The sequence below is a fragment of the Haplochromis burtoni genome, unplaced genomic scaffold (assembly GCF_018398535.1).
Source record: "Haplochromis burtoni strain Fernald_Lab_line unplaced genomic scaffold, NCSU_Asbu1 Contig_65, whole genome shotgun sequence".
Lineage (NCBI taxonomy): Eukaryota > Metazoa > Chordata > Actinopteri > Cichliformes > Cichlidae > Haplochromis > Haplochromis burtoni.
In genome coordinates, this window is record NW_024582426.1 from 258677 (window position 1) to 279796 (window position 21120).

The following is a 21120-nucleotide window of genomic DNA, read 5'->3' on the forward strand; positions in this document are numbered from 1 at the left end:
TTTCCCCTTTCAAACACACACACCCTAACTAGAAGCACAGCGCTGCATTGTTCTGTCTTGTGAGTAAAAGATAAAATAATCAATCTTTCATAGCTGCTATCAGATGGGAATACAGAGTACTTTCCATATTAGTATGAGAGACAGCAATGACCAGATTTGGAAAATTATCTGCCTCTGCTGCTTGACTCTCCGTCTCTGCAGATAATTCGGATGGGTTCAGTTTGATATTTATTTCTTTTTCTGGTTATTCTCATCCTCTATTGCCTCATTTTTCTCCCCCTTGGCCAGTGTGTGGGTGTCATATTTTAGTCTCCCCTGTGACCTCTGACCTAGTGACTTCGAGCGAACAGCTGTGTATGTGTTCACAGGCACACTTGTTAGTTTCTCCCTCGGCCTCTCTCTCTCAGCAGCAATCCCTTTTTTGTGCGCTTTTAAGTTGTAATTACTCGTTTTATCAGGCCCTGGAGATAGGGCAGTGCCATGTTAAGGGGAAGTCATGCATGCAGCACTCCGTGTGACTACGTGTTAATCTGTATGGGAAGCCCGTTACCTCAGTCTTGCTCAGTTAAGCAAAGTGACTTGAATTGTAGATAAAAACTGAAACTTAAGTTCTGTGTTTAAAGCCAAAGCCCTTTCCTCTTTTGTCATACTGAACACTTGGCTTTGCAGACTTATGCACACACAGGATGTAACTCTGACAATAGCTAGCCTGCAGAGTGTTTGTTTTCGAAAAGCCTGATGAATCTGACGTTAAGTTTTGGCTCGGAGCAGCTCTTTTGTGTCAATCGTCTGAACAGATAAGGAACAACTAAAAGAGGACGGGGTTGTAGGAGGAAGATGAGCTCATTGTTGCAGGGATGCTGAAATCTTCTGTTTGTTTGGAATGTCTTATTTAGTGGATTATACAGTACACTGAAGGAGAATATCCTTCTTACGCTCTCAGTAAAGCTCACTGATTTGATCTTTGATCTCATCCTGCCTCATAAAGGCACTTTTTTTTTTTTTTGTGGTTAAAGTTTGGCTATGAGGTAGGCCTGCTTGCTTGGGGCCAAAAATACAGCGCTTGTTTGTTGTTGAATGGTTTCTTTTGAAATATGCATTTGTTGAAATTAATAGAAAAATAGTATTAGTGTTTCTTGGTGCTTGCTGTAAAGACAAAAACAAAAGACAACATGAGAGCAATGTTGAAAAAGGTAATGCAGAAAAAGAATAGTTTTATCCTTATTGTCCGTCATGGATAATTCTAATTAATTAAAAATTTCAGTCCCTTATAAAGCCATACTTGTGCCAAAAAAAACTGGCACCAAAAGCTGATGGTTGGAGCGTGTGCACAAATTAAATTCAAATTATAACAGTTGTTGAAGCATTAAGATCTTGTGCCCTTTTTTTTTTTTCTTCTTTAAATGCAACTATGATTCTGCATTTATGGTTTGGAGATGTGTCCCCTCCTGACCAGCTTCCTGTGCAGGGATATAGAGTTTGGCATGTCTAAAAGGAGGTTTTGTTGTACCAGCACCGTGGGAGTTTGTGCGTATTCCTGCGCTGACATAATTGTATGGTTTGTCAGGTTGCAGCATGCAATGTCTTTTAGCTGTGAGGGCCCACCCGGTATCCAGTCCTGGGAAAGGCTGTGTTTTTCTTTTTGTGGTACCATCAGTGTAGATGTGGCAGAGTCTCTCATTTTTGTGCATGGACCATTTCTTTGTTGCTCCACCATTGATATGTGGTCATTTCTTAACTTAAAGAAGGAAAATATGTTCACATATTTAATACTAACATCGTAGACTGGGTTAACAAGTTGTAAAGATGGGAATTAGTGTGCGATTTGATTGAAACTGATCATTAAATCCTCACAATCGTAGATTCAGCATCTGGGTTGCAAGTTTTTCTTACAGTTTAACAGTAGTTCACTTAATGTTTCGAACACCAGGTGACCTTTAGGAAAAAGTTTGACTGAAATCGTTCAAACTCAGGCAGGAACTATTACCCTGGTTTTTATCTGTTCATCAGAATAAAAGCCAAGCAATTTTGCTCAAGTTTTGCTCTCAAGATCGGCCACAGTAAGCTTTGCTTTGTCATCAGTAAAGCGCCCACAAAGCTTAAAGTTTTGTTCCTTTTGCAGGTTTTTGTTCTTTTGTTAAGTAAACTTTTAGGGCCTTTTTAAAAAACAAAACAAAAACAACAGAAAGGAGCCATGGATTGAGAGGGAGAGGAAAAAACTCTACACTAAACTCCTGTGACTAAAATTTCAGATGACATATTTACAGCACTGATTTAAAGCTGTGCATAGGCAAAACAGATGCTAAGAGAAGGAGATGGTTTCTTTTTGTAGTTTCAAATTTAGTGCTCACATCAGGCTGGACTGAAAGCTTGTCTACCTGAAGGTAAATGATTCATTTCTGATCATGTGATTAGAATTCTTTCTCCAGTCTTTCAGCCTGTTGCTTTACATTTCATGGAACAACTGAGAAACATTAATGGCATAAAATCAGTCTATAATAATAGAATATATGTTCCTACCTGTATTTGAAATGGTTCTTATTTTCTCTTAATGCAGCAGGTTCTTCAGGCTCCCTCATGTCCACACACAGAGAATCAGAATCAGAAGACTTTATTTATCCCTAAGGGGCAATTAACAAACAACAGAGAGAATACAGTGATAAAGCAAAGCTACCCAATAACACTGTGAACCAAAGACTTTATGAGAACTTCAAGAGGTTAATAAAGATTAAAAAAAAAAAGAACAGAAAAAGGGGCAAGAGAAAAACCTGTCACACCTTGCATCCTAAAGTAATTGTTTCCAAAGCATTTTTTGTCCACCTTTCAATATGATTGTAATCTACAATTACCTTCTTTGAATGTGAACTTGAGTCAGTTCGGAAGTAGGGTTAGCATTAACAATCTCCGGAAATTTTATTTTTTTGTTTCCAACATGATGCGTCATTGGCCCTAAATGATAGCAAGGGGAAGAGCAACCTTTGTGAAGGGGAAATGAAACGATTAGTGTTGCAAACCACCAATACAAATAAAATACCTGGGAAAAAGGAAAAAGTCAGTGGAAACTATTGAAACTGCTACTTTCCTCATTGCTTCTGCTTTATTGGTGACGTCAACAGCCCTCAGCCTGTTTGCATCATCTGACAGAAGTTGGCTAATACTCGTGCAGTACCACTTTGAACAGGTACTTGGAAACCAAGCATTTCTTTCACATTGAGAAAATGCTCAGGCCATTTTAAAAGAGCATGGGACCTGAAGTGGAGGTAGCAAGACTTTTTCTTTTCCTTTTAACTGTGTGAAACTGTCTGAGAAGATGATACGGGGGTCCTTTTATGCTACTGGACTATAAACAAAAGAAAATGCAGATCCAGATTCCCACAGATGTGCCTTAATTTAAAGGATTGACAACATGTCTGATGGCATAGAAGCTGCTTTTTGCAGTGGTTAAAATCTTTTTCTTGTGGGCACAACATATGCCTAATAGAGCAGGGCGATATAACATTGTGCATGGAAGTTATATAAAAATGTAACAGTGCAAATGCAAATTCCTTGCTGACAGTTTAACCAAAAGGCATTTCCAGTGGAAACTGGCCGACATATCCTCAGCATAACCATGTATAATATCCACAAAACTTAAAAAGAGGTTATACACACACAATACGGTAATATTATGTTGAAGCACAGTACGTATCACTCCGCGAGGCTCCTGCCTACGATAGCCGTAATGCTCCGACAATCCATCAAGCGGTGGGTTCGTAGCTTAGCAAAGTCGTCTAAAACATTTGACAGATTTTCGAGCGCCGTGTACATAAAATCGTTTCAAGGTCAGTAAACACAACCAGAATCCAAGCATAAGGCACACGGGATTATAAGGGGCACTGTCGATTTTCAGAAAAATCAAAGGATTGATTTTAAGTGTATTTTCCAAAAAACACGGTAATAACGACGGCCCGCTAGCATGCTCTACCAAAAATAGTGCTTTGTTGTGTATCTGACGGACGAAAGCTAAACCAGTTCCACACCACTGAAGTTGCAGCATTTTTACAAACCAATTCTGGTTCATCGTTTCATTCAACGATCTTTCCGCCTGCTGCTTTTTCCACCATATGCGTATGAAAACAAAGGCAACTGCACATGCGCGTTTTACCCATATTCTATCGACGATATTTCATTCTCTTACCGTTGCCCAACATTATACCATATTACTGTGAACGGTATGATATAGGGCTGTGCGATATGACAAAAATCTCATATAAGACATTTATCGTCCTGACAACGATATAAATCACAAAAATGTAATATTTTCTGTAAATTCTGTGAATCTCGGGCAACTCAACTTGCATTTAGTTTTTCCAGCTGGCGTCCTTTACCTGGATTCAGTGTTTTAACGTGATGCATGAAACTATACATTTTTAGACATAAGTTGTAACGGCCACCATTTTCTCTCAAAGTTTGAGTCTAAGGTTTATTTTTTAGCACCTGATGGCATCCGTAAACTCTCTGCATACTCTTTCATGTGATTCACTTTATTTTGAAAAGTCTCAACAGGATCTTGAGCTTTATTGTGAAAGGTTTATGTGAAAACACAACAGCGGACAGCGCGATGGTTTTACCGTCATGTCTAACACAACGATTAAAAACAGGCACTTGTCCCGCCTAGTGTGGTATATAAATAAGAAAGAGAGAACTTTAAGAAATGTAATATAACCACTACAGTGACCATCAAAACATGAAAAATATTGCGTAAACAGTTTATTTTATGACACCACGAAACAAACGATGCAATAATAGAAACGATAGAGTTTTATATCGTCATCCGATATATATCTTTATAACACCTATAATAGCCAGCCCTAATGCCTAATGATCACTATCCTATGATTATAGTGCCTCTTTATTTTATCTTAACCTTAGAGCTCTGCGCACAATTTGGATGGTGACTTTTGTTCCTTTTTTTTTTTTTTTTTTTTTTTTTTTTTTTTTTTTTTAAAGTCGAGGAGGGTGATTATCCAACTTATCTTCTGAAAATTTGGTCAAAAATTACATGTGCAACATTACAGATGCAGTGGCTTGCTGTGCTGGAGTTTGGGCCCTGCTCATGTGTCTCTTGTTTACATATTTACACAAACCAGTTGCCACACACTGATAGATTATGACTTTATATAAGAGACTGCATTATCTTTTTTCTTCTACACACACGATGAAATATCGCCTTAGCCCCAAAGTGTCTTTTGATGATCTGACACTAAAATGCCTCTGCATTATGCAGTTCAGATGGCAAAGTTGATCAAGCCAACTTATCACCACATGTTGGCTCCAGACAGATGGTTCCTTTCTGCAAAAGCAGTTTATTAGCCACATGATTTTATTCAGCTCTGAGACTGCCACCACCCACACGTCATCTCCGCTCAGCCCACTGATGTGTCATCATGTTCTTAAGCAAGAATCTGTGGAGGAATGCCGCTCATTGTGATGCACCGGGGTCTGTCACTAAGGTGTGATTGATTGATCAATAATAAATGTCTATCCTGTGAGGCTTTCATACTGACAGAAAATTTGTTCATACAGCTATCAGTGTGCTTTTTGTTTTTTTTTGTTTTGCTTTTTTTTGTCCATGTTGTTACTGATGAGAGTAGTAAGTGGTGATTAGCTGGACATTATGGACAATGCTGGGCATCCTCTGCACACGGCCATAAACAACCGGAGGAGTCTGTTCAGTGACAGGTTGCTTAATATATACTGCATAATATAACGATTTCACTCAGCAATTGTGTCTTTACTTGGTGTCCAACAAGAGGTTTCACTCTTGTGCCAGCCCTCAGAGACTCATAGAGGAAGACATAGAGATCATATCAGTTTCCTCTAAGCATTACTGCTCTGACTGACTGCTCTGTTGCCCTATATTGTTACCATGTCCTTTCCTTGTTTAATAGTCCATGCAGGGAATGACCACAGACAACAGTACTGCTGCCAGCTTCTCGCTTCCTCTCCCTCCCCGCTTCCTCTCCTACTTTTTTTTTTTCTCTTTCTTTCTTTCTTTCCCCACTCAACTGTCACCATGCTCAGGTCGCCCAGGCCTCAGCAGCAGAGTTGAACTTGGTCCGGGCAGCCTGCCTGCTCCCATTTGGGCCACAAATCAGGCTGAAGTCAGCACACACACACAGATACACTCAAACTGTAGGCCCTTTCCCTGCCCACACGTGACAGCCTGCCGCTCTGAGGCCCTGCCACATGCCGCTACTCACAAGCTTGGCACTGTATCCTCTCTTCAGTTCATTTGATGGATAGTCAGATACAGTTATAAAGACCAGTTGGGCCTTGTATTTGCTTTTGGCAGCTGAGGTTTTGTAGTATTTCATGATTTCAGAGGTTGCTTATAGCTGTAAGTAAAAGCTAGGTCACTGTAAAATGTTAACTATAGATGTTATCTATGTCTGTGAGCATTGTACCTACAGAGCCTGCCTGTGTCACTGGGGGATGTGCGATGAGAAAAGACAGAAGACAGCCTGTCTTTAAAGCGTGAGCTCTAATTATCCCCCTGAAAGCTGTAGAGATCAAGCAAGCAGGGGTGAAAGAGCAAGGGAGGAAAGTTTATCTAAAACATTATTTATTTATTTATTTATTTATTTTTAGAAAAACATCAACACTGGCTTAGAATTGGGTTTAGATGTGTGACATGTACGCCCCCTCCCTCCCAAAACAAAAAACACGATCAGCTGATCAGAATCACAATCAGCTGACGGCCATAAAAATGTTTAGACAACTGAAAGACTTGTTGAAGGCATTTAATTGTACGTACAGAAGGTAATTACTTTATATTGTGATATATTCATTATAATTCAGAAATAATTTTATATGGACAGTTGTCTCGAATACTTTCTTTTTTTTTTACCTGATTTACAATACACATTTTGTGTTGTTGCTGATGAAGCTATATTGGCCTTTTTTTAAAATTCAGAGACTGCACACTGATTGGAGGGGGGGATTTGACTCAAATAAGGTTAAAAGTTAAATGTTTTGAAAAAGTGCAGGTGTATTTACAAGTGTAAAATTGATCATCACTTTTTTTGTGCTTCATGTCCTACTTTTTTTAAGACCCTCTTTGTCCTCGGCTGTCTATCTTTCCACTGCATCACAGTAATTTCCCGTCACAAATAGACCCAGATGCTCATAAAATGATGGCCCACTATGGTAGATGGTACATTGCTGTTAATTCACTGTCTGGAAAATCTGTGGTGTCACTGGGTTCGTTGCTTATTGATTTTCTGAAGAAGGAAAAAACCAAAAAAAACCAACGTGCTTTTGTTAGATGATACGGCACCATTAAACTTTTATTTTTGTTTGCATTATGTTGCTCTAATAAATCAGATGCATGCGAGCGTCTTGTCTGGAAGAGTGGCTGTATTTGGGGTATAGAATTATCTTCTCACTTCCTCTTGTGCGAACTTAATAAAAACTGTATCGACCGAGCAACGGGAATACCGCATGCTGTAATAGCAAACTGGGGAATTACTCAAAAGTATAGCCTGTGTGTGTCATAAAATGCAGAAAGTCCCTGCACCCCTGACTGGTGTTTAAAATTTGAGTGGATGGAGAACATTGCTTTTATGTTCACATCAAAGTGTAATTGTAGTGTTATGACAGTTTTTGGTTTCGGTCCTCCTGTTCCTATAAATGTTTTCCCTTATCCACTTCTGCTGGTCTAAACTGCCATGGAGTTACCACTGTCCCGTTATTGACCTTCATGAAGGGCTGAACATCACTGGCATGTTAAGTGATCATGTGAAGGGGCTGTTAGTCGTGTTCCCTCGACAACACACACAGACATTATTGTCCCTCTGCAGGCATTGTCACCAACTTCTGCTTATACAGCCAACCTGCTGAGTGAAAGCGGTGTATATCGATCCATGGCGACACGCTGCTGTAGTGCGTGTGCGAGAGTGTGTGTGAGTGAGAGAGAGAGAGAGAGATGGAGATCGTCTGGGCTTCTCTTAGCTCCAGATCAATACTGTCCTGCTGTCCCCCAGGAGGCTTGATGAGAGCCCAGAGAAAGCGAGAACAACCTTGACTCAGTCTTCCAGGGCATCGCATTAAATGAAATGCTACCAACAAGCTCTCTGGTGATTAGCAAGCTTCACATAATGCATGAGCAAAATTAAAAGTAACACTTTCTCTGTTTCTGTAAAGCAGTAGTGAACAGGAAATACAGTCATGTAAGAAGTCTGGAGGCAAGACGGAAGACAAGGTTTGCACTTGATGTGTGTGCTTGGCTGCAGATGGTCTGCAATAGGAGTTTATGAGGATATGGGTTTTTGAGGAGTGAGGCTGACAAGATATTATAATATTTTAAAACTATACTGCAGCAAGAACTCAGCCATATAGAGCCATTTCATGTAATAATTTATATAACTTCCATTGCTAAGTGCTGCTGTAATTTTGAGTAATTGTTGTGTTACTCTGTTATTTGTCAAAGCACATTTGCTTTTGTATAATTTGCCCTGTTGTTAATACCATATTATACCAAATTTCCCCTCATGGACCAAATTTCCCCTTGTGGGACAATTAAAGGATTATTCTATGCTGCTTTTTATAGCTTCTTTTTAATGTTTAGATTATTTGAGTGATTTAAAAAATACAGGTAGTAGGTTTTGGGTTTTTATATCTTAAAATTTGAATGTGCAGTGAAGTGTTTCATCTACAGATTTACCCACTCGGAACGTTTTCTTTTCATATGGTAAAGAGGCCTATGATATATTTGAATGGTGGAGGGATAATTTGCCTTAGAGTTTAAACTTGGACAGTGTGAATGGTATGTATGCGTACTGTGTACTAAAGAGAAGGGGACAGCAGCACAGCTTAATGGGCTGTCACATCCCTCAGTGCACACCTCAACACACTGACCCACTTTGACGCATCTGCGGCATGCTTTTCAAATGCATCAAGCCCCACTTCTGCTAGGCAAAGCAGAAAGCACATGTCTGTACTGAGCATGTAGACCGTGACGAAGAAGAGGTACTGCAGTTTTTATCATAAAGCACAGCGGAGGAGAAAAAGACTTGTTTTCAAATGACTGTGCGCTTCAGAGGAAATGCTTCCATTATTGTTTGCTTGCTAACAAGACCTCCCTTGGAGAGAGAGAGAGAGACACACACACACACACTCACTCACTCACTCACTCACTCACTCACTCACTCACTCACTCACTCACTCACTCACTCTTAATGTTTAATAGTGAGAACAGATTGAGAACCGATGCTCGGCCTGCAGGACTGTTGGGTGTCAAAGAAAAGGCCTTTAGTTCTTTAGACGGAGACTGGCAGGGTCGGCTCAGTGTTTCTGTTAACACTAAATGCTACACAGTCTCGTGTGATCCTTTATTCAGTCTCACAGCTTGTGACCTTTCCTCAATCACACAGATCCGTGTTGGTCCTGCACATACCCATTGTGCTCATTTCCAACTCCCTCTTTTTATTCTTGGACTTCACTGGAGTAGCTTTACATGATTGTTCTAAAGAACTTTTTTTTAAATTTAAATCTTACCTTGAGTGCCCCCCCCAAGTTTATCCATCGTCTGAAACAAGCCTTTTTAGCCCTGTTCCTAAGATAGTTTGCACCTTCCTTTCTTCTTCTTATTGTAAGCATACATACAACAAAAGTAAATGGGACACATATGTGAGTCAACTCTCTGCATGGAGTATTTTAATGCCAGGTGTTTACTGTTTCCATGATGCTGGGCCATCTGGGATGCACTGCTACAGATTTGTCATGGGTGTCTTACACAAAACATCTTACGTCTAGAGCAGTTCCATGGGTGTATGGGTACTGTAACAGAGTTACAGCCACCCCATGTATATATCATATTTTCACCAGATTAAGACGTGGAACTTTCCGTGCTTCTAACGAATGAATGACTAAAATAATCTGATTATCAATAGTTGATAAATTTTCGCCTCTCACTCCACTCCCACAAACTATCACGTGCAGCGCAAACCCTCATATTTATTTATCTTAGTGTATGTTTGCATTTCTTACTAATCAGTGCTTCCAGCTTGAATATATAATGCTGCCATAAATTAAGGTTGAGGTGAGGATTAAAAGGACAGGAGATGAGCAGTTTAAGCAGGACCTAGGACATGTCAAATGGAGGTCATGGAAGACCTGTTTTCATGGCTGCTGGAGGTAGGAATGCAAAAGGTCAGTGCACGATGTGGAATGCGTCGTCACATGCACAGATACGCTGGCATGTGCATGACGACAACACACACAAAAACACTCGCTAATACGCATTATGCCCTTCAGTACTGAGGCAGCCTGGGCCTTTTGTGTGTGAACTGCAGTATGTGAATGTCAGAAGGTAGTCTGGAATTCAGTGAATACAAGGAGGGAGAGGCAGCCAATTCACAGAGCGAAGTCTGATTGAACGCCACTTGCTATGCAGTCTTATGAGTCACATTTAGCTTAACGACACGTCCTCTTCTGCAAGCTCCAACACGAGTAGTTCTACTTTCTGTCACTCTTCCTCTTCTTATTCCAGTCGTGCCCTCTGCAAGGTTTATACTTGTGATGTTGAGACGTCAGCCCGTCTTGTTCCCACACACACACACACACACCTGTGCCTTATTAGTGCGCACATGTTTTTCTGCCAGCTGACATTATAAACATTCCCTGGGCTTGAACCTCAGAAAGCCCAGCATTATGACACGCCTATGTGGAGTTATGTCACCAAACACGGCACATTTCAGCTCAGCTGACTGTCAGGTGTGTCAGACACAAGGACATTTAAATCAGGAGCACCAGCTAGTTGGGATTGGATAGGGTAAGGCAATGAGTCAGAAGTGATTGTTAATAGCGGGAGGTGTGGATATCGGAAGAAGCTGTAAAACTAGATGTAAAACTAGATGTAAACTAGCTAGGATGGTTATGGTTAAGGAGTTCTAACAGGACAAAATGAGTGACAGCAGATGAGCAGAAACCTGCTGTTATCAGAGGCTGTTTACACTGCTCTGGGTTGATAACACTTTGACTATAACACGCCGAGGACAGATGTGAGAGCTTGTTAAAGCTGTGTACACAGATGCTATTTCTGTCTTCCTAGCACAGAGATGTTTGTATGTATTTATTTATTTTTTATATTTAACGAGCTGTGTGACGCAGGGGGGGGGGGAAATGAAACCCAAGTGAGACAAACATTCATTGTCTTATTTATTTGATTTTAGGTATTTATTTGGGGTCATGTCTTTATAGGCTTATGTTAGCCAAAGTTTGAAGTTTATTTTCGATTATGATAATCTTAATGTAGTGTTAGGGAAAGGTAACAAACAGAAATACTGAAGATCGTTATAACCTGGAGGGAATAGGAGATATACCATGCTCCAGTCTAGCACAAGCTTTTATTGCTTATCGTAGTGAGACACCTACTGGCTGATGTGAGTTATGGAAAGAGTCTGGAGGCACAGAGGGAGACAGGATTTCCACTGTGTGGGTTTTTACTCGTGTTCAGAACAATCATGGTGCTTTTTCTTCTTTCCCCCCTTATTTCTTTTGTTCCTGTCTTTCACACACAGACAGCAGAGACCAGCCTTGGAGAACGATAAAACTCGATAGACAGACGAAAGCAGAACAACAGCCTAACTTCACTTAAAGCATTATGTACATCTGACACCCATCTGGTAAGTGTGGCTTTTTTTTTTTTCTTTTTTTTCTTTAAAGAATGTCTAGCTTTTTACGTTGCCTGAGGATCAATTAAATTTTTTATTTTAATAAGTCTATGAAAACATAGATTGATGCTTAACCTCACAAGTGATATTTTTAATAAATGTCTAATTTGAACCTAGATAAAAGGGCAACACACACATCGGTATTGGGCCAGGAAATAAGATAATTACAGATGTAGTATTTTTATATACAGCAGACTCAGACTTGTAAACACAGGCCAGCTATTGCTTCCTGTAGGATTATGCACTTTGTCAAACAATGTGAGGATAGTTTACATGATATGCCGGCGTTTGCTGGTATATCTGTCTTGTCTTGTCTCGGCAGAACTGTATAAGGAAGTTAATGGAACAGGCCACTTGATGAAAAGACAAACAAGTAGGCAGTCAGGCGCTCACACACCCGCAGGCCTCTGCTGGCCTTCGGTATTCTGAGCAGCTCCTTATTTTTCATTATTGCTTCTCAGTGTGCTTTTGGCTAATAATGGTCTCCAAGGTGTTTTCAGTGCTTCGCAGACAAGAATATTAAATTGTGGTAGAATATTAATAATATATCACTCAGTGATGTACGAGGATTAGATTGTCTCCAGTTTAATATTTACAATTCATATTATTATTATTATTATTAAACGCTTCAATAACCCCTTTGTGTGTGCGTACACACACACACACGCACACACGCACGTTTACATAGTTATATGTAGGTTGAAAATAAAAGTGTAGAATGGTTTTAAGACTTTAGAAGAATGTGTAGATAAAACAACAGCAAAGACAAATGTTTGGTATCAAATCTGGCCTGGATGGAAGCCAGTGAATTGGTCGGGTAAGCTGTTTACACTCACGGACCACAAGCCCCTTTCACAGAAGATCTTTTCCTAATGCTCACCTTAAGCTCCTTCTGTCCCGTCTTTCCTCAAGCATAGTAAAGGCAGACTATAAATGTGCACATCCATATGGTGTGCACAGGCATTCTGGACCAGTAGCTGAACCTCACAACCGTTTAACCAGCATTTCTTTACATCATAACTAATTTCGAGAGGGTACATTTTTCCTTGTAGTTGCGACAGTATGTCTAAATCAACCCATTTCAACCAGTAGATGGCGCTCTGTTTGCAAGATGAGCAGTTTGAATGCTGCTATTAATGATCAGGATATTGTGCGCAATTTGCTCACTGTCATATATTTTGTATGCGTTTTCTGTCAGAGGGCCGGGCGGGCTTTGCTGTAGCTGAGGATGATGAATGGTCTCCTGCATTAGAGCTAGATGGTGTGGGGAATGATGGACCTCCCTAATGGCCAATCCAGTATCTCCACCAGTGCTGCCACAGTCTCTGAGGTAAGGCCTCATCCACGTCAGTGTTTTAAAATGCAGCCTGTGTATACCTTAACTATGAAAGGTTTTCGTGTATAATTATTATATATTAGTATTAGTCAGCTGACATATTAAATAATAACATTTTAATATATTATGTTTAGTTTTTCTTGGTGTTCATTTTACAAATCTCAAAACCTTACCAACATCACCACTCTTTTTCATTTGGTAATCCAATTCTCAGAAGCCCAGCCATTAGTTTGTGTGTGTATTTCTGTGTGTCTGACTTCCAGAAGAGCAGCAGCTCAGAATCTCTTAGTGATAAGGCATCTTCAGAGCTGAAGAAGAGTTTTGACGCAGTTGTGTTCGATGTGCTGAAGGTCACTCCTGAGGAATATGCAGTAAGTGAATTTTCTGCGTTTCTGTTACAGTCTCTTCTTTTCTGATTAACCTGCATAAATGAGGGGTTATAAATGTGCATATAAGCAAAAATCCAATGTGCTGACTTAAGACAGGAGGAGATGGGGTGATGGAGGGGGAAATGGGGTCAGAGTTTGCATCAGTAATAATTGATGATGTCTGGCAGTGGCAAGCAGCTGCTGACAGTTCCCACAGCTGCCTCTGCCCCATTTTCAGTGACTTTTCAGTGTCATCTTTGGAAAAATAATAATACTAGTAAAAAAAAAAAAAAGAAACTCAGAACAATGTCACATTTTTGTCGAACTAGCTTTACCTTACAGGATATACACATGAAAAGAACATAATCTTTTGAACGTCTGCAAGCTTTTTTTAAATACGTGTGCTTGTCTTGTGTCCCATTCCACCACAAGAGGTCACTCTTGGTCTTATTTAATCAACCCCTGATATATTAATGTCTTTCAAGGTGGTATCAGGTAAGTAAAGGAGTCTTAGGAGTAATGGGTTGTGCATTATCACAAGCCCAATTTAAAAAAACAAAACAAGGAAAAGCAGCATTTCAGTTGTTGAATTGTTATTACATCAACCTTCTTTATGACAACATGGAACTTAGATGAATTGTGACAAACGTTAGTTTGTGTAAATATTTCAATTTGACCAAAGTATATCTAACAGGTGCCTTTTTGCTCTCCTTCAGGGCCAGATTACACTCATGGATGCTCCTGTGTTCAAAGCCATCCAGCCAGAGGTGAGCAGTTAATGTGGAGAGGAAAAACGATGTTAACGGAATGACAATTATTTAAACTGAGTGGGAGGACTCAAGGGAGCTTTTTGCTTTACTCATGAGCAACTTTCAGTCCTTTGGGGCATTTGAAATCTTTAAAAACGTTTTCACATATATATTGTTGAAAATGTAAGACTGCACTCTCTGTCAGCAATTTAATTTAAGCAAATTTGTGGCATTGTGCATGTTAGTTAACTTGGGTTAAGCGTCAGGTTTACTTGGCTTTTATAACTTCAGAAGACACTTGAGTACCTTGTTCAACAAATGAACTTGTGCCCTTTGTTGATTATAATAAATAACTTCATCTTAGACTTAAGCATTGCCATATTTAGTTTCTGACATTCACTTAGTTTAGAATAGCAATTTGAAAAAAGGTGCATCAAAACTAGCAGTGGCCATTTAAGTGAAACGTGAAGACAGTAGACAGGTTTCTAAGAGGGGTGTAGCAGCTGGATCGGTTGTATTCAAAGCCAACCAAAACGAGTACACAAATACAACACGAATGTGCTAATTTTATTCACTGAAAGATAGAAATATTACTTCATCACAGATAGAGCTCAGTGAGTTAAAAACCCTGTAGTAGTAACTAGTATTTCTAGTGGATGACTGGAAAAAAGTAGTCTACTAACAAATCCAAGAGATTTGTGCCATGAACTGAAGGGTGTGTGTAAAGAGATGACTGAGATAAAGAAAAAGACTATGTATTAAACCTGTGATAAAAAGGCTAGTCATAATATTCTAATTTGTCGATATTTTTTGCCTAATTTGGAGTCGGACACTTGGCCAGTGTGCAGTCAGTGTATTCCAAGGAGCAGCGGTATTCCTGTCACCAGTCACGCTCCTGCCTCTGGTTTGCATTTTCATGTTGTTTGGGGTCACTGGCCTGTTGCAATATCAGTCACTCTCTACAAAAACAGATCCAGGGAGTGCTGATTGTCATGAGCTTTCCTCCACAGATGCCTGACCACAAACTTGTTGAAATTTTATGGAGCACTTACACTCAGACTGCCAAGTGCTTTGGGTCATGGTCAGATCATGCTGGGATAACATGGGTTATTAGGTTTTGTGCAAACTTGAATCCATCTAAGTTCAAGTGCAAACTGTCATCAAGGAGAAGGGGACAGAGCAAATCTGAACTCGGTGTGCATTTTTAGAAACATTTTAAAGCTTATTATTTGTCACGATAAACCGATTAATAAATTAAAAATGAACGTAGGAAATTGCGGTGGTGGCCAAGGTAACTTCTTTGTACATACGAAGTTTCTCCATTGGTGCCCCCAGACTTTTAAACTACATTATACATTAGGAATTCCCCCTTGCCATGCTTTTCCTTTTCCCTTTCATACATAGGGTACATGTGGTTTATGTCTAACTGTCATGTTTTGCAATAGTAAGCCACTGTGATCACAGCTCCCACGCTTTGTCATATGTCAGTTATGCGAAAAAAGGCCATCTGTATCTCACGTATTCTTGCACACCATTTCTGTTGTGAACGTTAGACCTCATGATTTGCCCCTGTTGGCTGTCAGGCCCTTTCCTGACAGACATGGATAACCTATGTTTAAGGTTGACCGCAGTGATCTTATAAAAACTGCATACAGACCACAAGCACATTGTAGCGTGGCTTAGTCTGACTCCTGCTGTGGCATATGTGCAACATTTGCATTTCTAACAGCTCATAACCTTTCTGGCCTGATATCAAGCCACGTTTTAATGAATTAGGCTTCATATAGTACAACATGCCCTTTTGAGTCTTGCAAATAGTTTGTGTTTGAGCAGTGGAAAAAGGGAAAAGAACAGACGGAAGTTCCTTAGTAGCAGCAGGCTTTGTCTGTCGTGTTTGGTTTGTTGTGAAGTACCTTGCAGACTGACGTGAAGTGGGAACGAAGGGAAAGTGAACTAGAGGCATTTGGAAAGGAGCCACTGCCCTGATTGAAGAGGCGTGCTGAGAGGGTGATGAATGCCGTAGTGTACCATATGTAGAGTGACCCAGCAGGATCTTGGCAGGTGGTAGAGTGGACTGGTAAGGCTTTTTATGCTCTCACTGTGCTTTTGTTTCAGGAAACTTGCTGGAAAAAAAAAAGTACATGTCCATGCTTGAACAGAACTGAGAGTTTCCAGTGCTGTCAACCTTCTTTCCCTCCTCACAGACACATGATGGAGGAAAAAAACCAAGCGTGTGTGTTCAGGCACTCCTGCCAATTCGCTCTGTTCACTGGCCAAAGAGGAAACTGTTAAATTACTTTTTTTTTTCTTTTTTTCTTAAGTTGTGTAATCTTGCCTTTTTTTTTTTTTTTTTTCTCCCCCAAACCTACGCTCCTCAAAAAAATTAAAGGAAAATTTTTAATCGATGTATAGCATGAACTCGATTAAACATCTGGGATATTGATCTGGTCAGTTAAGTAGCAGAGGGGGTTGTTAATCTGTTTTAACTGTTTTAGTGTTAATGAAATTAACAGCAGGTCCACTAGACACAACACCCAAAAAAGGAATGCCTTTACGGGTGGCGGCCACTATCATTTTTTTTCCTTTCTCATCTGTTCTGAGTGTTGACTAGTTTTGCATTTGGCTAAAGTCAGTGTCGCGAGGCGCTCAGGTACTCCAGCCCCCCAGGACGGCACATCAATATTCGGTTTATCGCCAGAAGGTTTGCAGTGTCTCCTAGCACGGTCTCAAGAGCATGGAGAGAGGCAGTTACTCTAGGAGAGCTGGACAGGGCTGTAGAAGGTCAAAACCCATCAGTGGGACGGTTTCTGCCCCTTTGTTCAATGGGGAACAGGATGAGCTCTATAAAATGACCTCTAGCAGGGCACTAGCATGTTCTACGTGCCCGTCTGCACTAATTGCTGGATCTCATCTGCCCTTAAACTTAAATTTCCTTTTTATGGAACAGGACAGAGTTGCAAAGAGCCAAATTTGGCGAGAGATGACTCAATACTCTGTGCCAGTGCATGACGGCTTAATGACCTATGCCACAATTCCAGTACTTTGGAGTAAAGGTTCTACCTGAAATGTCTCAGGATGTAGAAAACGGCTGTTTACATTCTGGTTCGTAACCACAGACCCAGCTCTCTTATCTCATCATCTGTCATCACAAGTGGTTCTCAGTGGGTCAGGTTGACCCAGCCCTCCCTTTAACTCGATGTTTTCTCCTTGGGCAAGTTCAATGGAAATGTGCACTTGGTGATGATTGTGTTCCAGGGAGAGAACTAAACCTAGCGGAAGCATCTGAAGTCGTATCGATGTGCAGAAGGAAATTACTTTAAATGGTGCATTTAAAGCAAAATGCTTTGATTTAATTTTTTTTTAAATTTAATTTCCTATAGATGTCTTTATGGCAGTTTTTACATTAGATAATCCAAGCTTGTCCAATAGCAGTTTCATGGTTGAGCTGCTCTGTTCTTCCAGTCCTGCACTTAATTAACTAATAACTTCCCTAACTACATTAAATTGGCTGAAATGACCATAAAGTAGCTGTGACTTGACCTTTTGGTGTTTGTGTTCTAGCTTTTTTGCTTTCCTCTCTCCATAAACACATCATAACTGTCTTAACATAATAATGTGAGAGCTGGTGTGAGACAGTAGGCCACAGAGAGAAACTTGCATGCATACATGACACACAAGCAGATATTCTGGCATGACCTTGCAATATTTGCCCCAGACAATATTATAGTAGAACAGAGCTTCTCAGTAATTTGTGTATTTTGGTCATGACTTGAGGCATATGTATGGAGAGGAGCTTGAGAGGTCTAGCCAAGTTATCTGGATGAAGAAGAAAAGATAAGTCTGTCACAATAGCTATAAAAGATTACACGGGACCCGTGGATATATACAGCAAAAATGGTGTGGAGAGATGCTATAATGTCTGGCCAGCCACTTTGAACAGGAAACATAGTTTATTCTATTTATCTTTTGATTGGAAAAGCAGCGTGAGCGTCAGGTTTAAGAGATCAGAGTATAACATGTCTGTCCTTCACAGCAAACACAGAATCTAAACACATCTGCTTCTTATGATGCGTAAGTGACAGCTCATAAACCTTTGCCAGACCTGAGGGTTGTTGTAATTTACTTCCACTACGTAATGGACCCTCATCAATGCAGTACAAAGAGAAATTAACAGAGCTTGAGAGCATTGTCAGTGTCTTTGTGCTCAGTTTGGAGCACAGGTATAAATAATGGAAACACCAGAAGATTTTTTTTTTTCTTTTTCAATGGTAAAATAATCTATACTGCAGACCAGACTGAGCTACAACCCCCAAATGAATTTGTTATGTTCCTTGGCTGTTGGTTTGCCATTAAAGTGACAAGATGGATCACAGAGAGAGCGGGAGGAATGGATGTGGGGGTCTTGTTGCAAATCTTTTTCTCTCATTTGAACTTACAAAGTATTGACTACTAATGGATTTTAGCGTTGGCTGGTGTTTATTGTTTGAACTGGAATGTATAGCTGCTTGCTATAGTATGGTTGATCAGCTGACAAAAGGGGGAAAAGTAAAATAAAAAAGGTAAATTATAGATGAATTTGGGTGAAATAAAGTGACAGTGGCTGACTTTTTCACCCTTCCTTTTCTCAGTTTTTCAGTCCCAGCAGGGTATTTCTAATTTCATAATCAGATCTCCAGCTGGATATTATGAAATAAAAGCTGCGGGGGGGGAAAGTAGTTGAGTGATGCAGAGCGGATTGAGAGGCAGAGGGTTGCCTTTTTGTTTTTAACACACAGTCATGACAACAGCCAAGTACGTAATTTTGTGGCTTTGGCTGGCAGGTTTTGCTCCAATTCTCAGGGAACTATCAGATTGCATTTTACGTACCGCTGAAAAGTATGTCAGATCCTCACGTCTGAGAACCCAGAGCAGAAATCCTCAGAACAGGCTGACTTGTAGTTGGACGCAAGTTATGTTTGTCTTTCTCAGGCCTATCTTGGCTTAGTCTCTTCCAGCCCTGGATGCCAGATAAAGTAACGTTTTCTAAAACGCCTTTTGCTGTCCATACAATTACAACTATAAGAGAAGCATCACGTAAAGGTTTCTGTAGGTCCCTGTAGATCTGCACAGGACTAATGTAGAGATTAAACTTTTATTGCTGCACAACAAACGCCGGGGGAAATCTTTCTTACACTGCAGCCTGTCAGCATGATGATCTGGACATGTTGATCACAGTGAAAGCTGGAGAAAATAATGCTTTGGTAGTAGAGACAGAAGAACCACATGGACAAATTTTCCATTGTCAGAGATGATTTAGTCCAGTTTTACTGCAATATGGTCTTAATTATATTTGATGTTTGTGTAAGCATATATCATCTTTGACAAATACAGTTTGATGTCTTCTTTATAGCAACACGGCTTCTTCTGGTTTGAGTATAATAAAGCATAAAATGAGTGTACTGAATTACATAAATAAATGTACTTTTAGAAAAGTAATTCTTTCCACGGTGTGTGCATAGCCAGGTAATGGGGGCTGCTGCTGCTGGCTTGAGTTCCTGCCAAGTCTATAGTTCATGACTGTCTGAGATGAATGTATTTTTTTATTTTTTTATTTTTTTTTGTCTTAAGACAACAGAAACAAAATAGCAAATCAATAGATTCTAAACTCTCGATCGGCGCACAGACAACCAGAGTCCAGTATCGGCCCTCCTGTCACTTAAACTCTTATCTCTACAGTCTCCTCTCTGCTTTTATCAAGCTTCATTTCAGTTTCACTGCCTCCCCTTTCTCATCTTACTTCTCTTTCCGTTCTGTTTCTCATCTTCATCAGCTCTTCCTTTCTTGGCCTGTGGGCTTTAACTGTTTCCTTGCATCTCGACACAGGTTTCCATTAACAGAGTAGATAAAAGAATTTTAAAAAAGGAAGTGCTGTGATAGCTCACGCGAGCTCATCGCGAATGGTGGCCAAGCAGCAGCTTATCGTTTTATTTAGCTTTTGCTAAACAAACCAAGTCAAACTTTGGTGATTATGAAGATGTATATGGTCCGTTTTTTAAGAAGTTTTAAGATTGTTGTGGCTGATGATGGTGTCTCATTTATTTTAATGTCTTTGGTTGATGATACCCTTTAAACCACCTCGGCTATTGTTTGTCACTTGTAGGTCGTATAATCAATCGTTCAGCCAGAGGTGACTTCAGATTTCTTTAACAGCTCTTAGTTTAACTGTACAGACCCAACAATGTAAATGTATCTGGCTCCTATCAGCCCCACGGGACTGCGCTTTAATGAAAATGCTGCTCAGCCAGACCAGCGTGTGGAAACGACAGGCTGTCTGTGGTTTGGCGTAGCAGACGTTTTGGTTTTTTTTTCTTTCTTTTACTGCACTCTTTTACTGCAGAATTTTAAACCCTCTCCTTACCAGAGCTGCTTTGTGAAAGCCCTTCTCCAAACACTCAACTGTTGTCAGAGTTTGTGGTGCCTTAGTGTGAAATGAGGCTATAAAGGACCTGGGAAAAGTAAAGGGAATAAAATCCTAATGGCCTAATGGTCTCACATGAGGAAACTGGACTTAAATGATTTCAAACACGGATGGGTGGTTAAATTAGAAGACTGGCCCAGGTGGTTTAGTGATGAAGGTTTTGTACAAGTTGTTTAAATTTTGTCGCCTTCCCGAGTGACGACAAAACACAAACGTCTGTCTGTATGCCCCCTTTTCAGGTGTTCAGCCTACCTGGGTGGGCAAGTGGTGGTTTGAGCACACTAGCGCTACCACTTCCTAACTGTGTGTTTGTTTTAGGAGTCATCACCAAAGTTATGTGGAAGTGAAGGAGAGAAAAATGATTGGCATTATGTCAGGACACAAGGAAACAATTATTTGAAAAGGACTGATGTAAAATAAACAATTAGGGCACTATTTTAGCTGTATCCTGTGACGGGGACGGCACAGTTAAACACACCGGAGTCCCCGCGTGGTC

General features: G+C 40.2%; 1 protein-coding gene across 2 annotated transcripts in view; it reads left to right on the forward strand.

Moving 5' to 3' along the window:
- The window catches only part of ralgps2 (Ral GEF with PH domain and SH3 binding motif 2), a 67795-nt gene that overhangs the window by 9593 nt on the left and 37082 nt on the right, over nt 1-21120 (forward strand). For both annotated transcript variants that reach the window (XM_005923207.3, XM_005923209.3), the window contains exons 2-5: nt 11562-11666; nt 12913-13044; nt 13314-13421; nt 14135-14185. In XM_005923207.3, the coding sequence (XP_005923269.1) occupies nt 12973-13044; nt 13314-13421; nt 14135-14185 (231 nt within the window). In that variant the 5' untranslated portion in view covers nt 11562-11666; nt 12913-12972. The remainder of the gene's footprint in view (nt 1-11561; nt 11667-12912; nt 13045-13313; nt 13422-14134; nt 14186-21120) is intronic.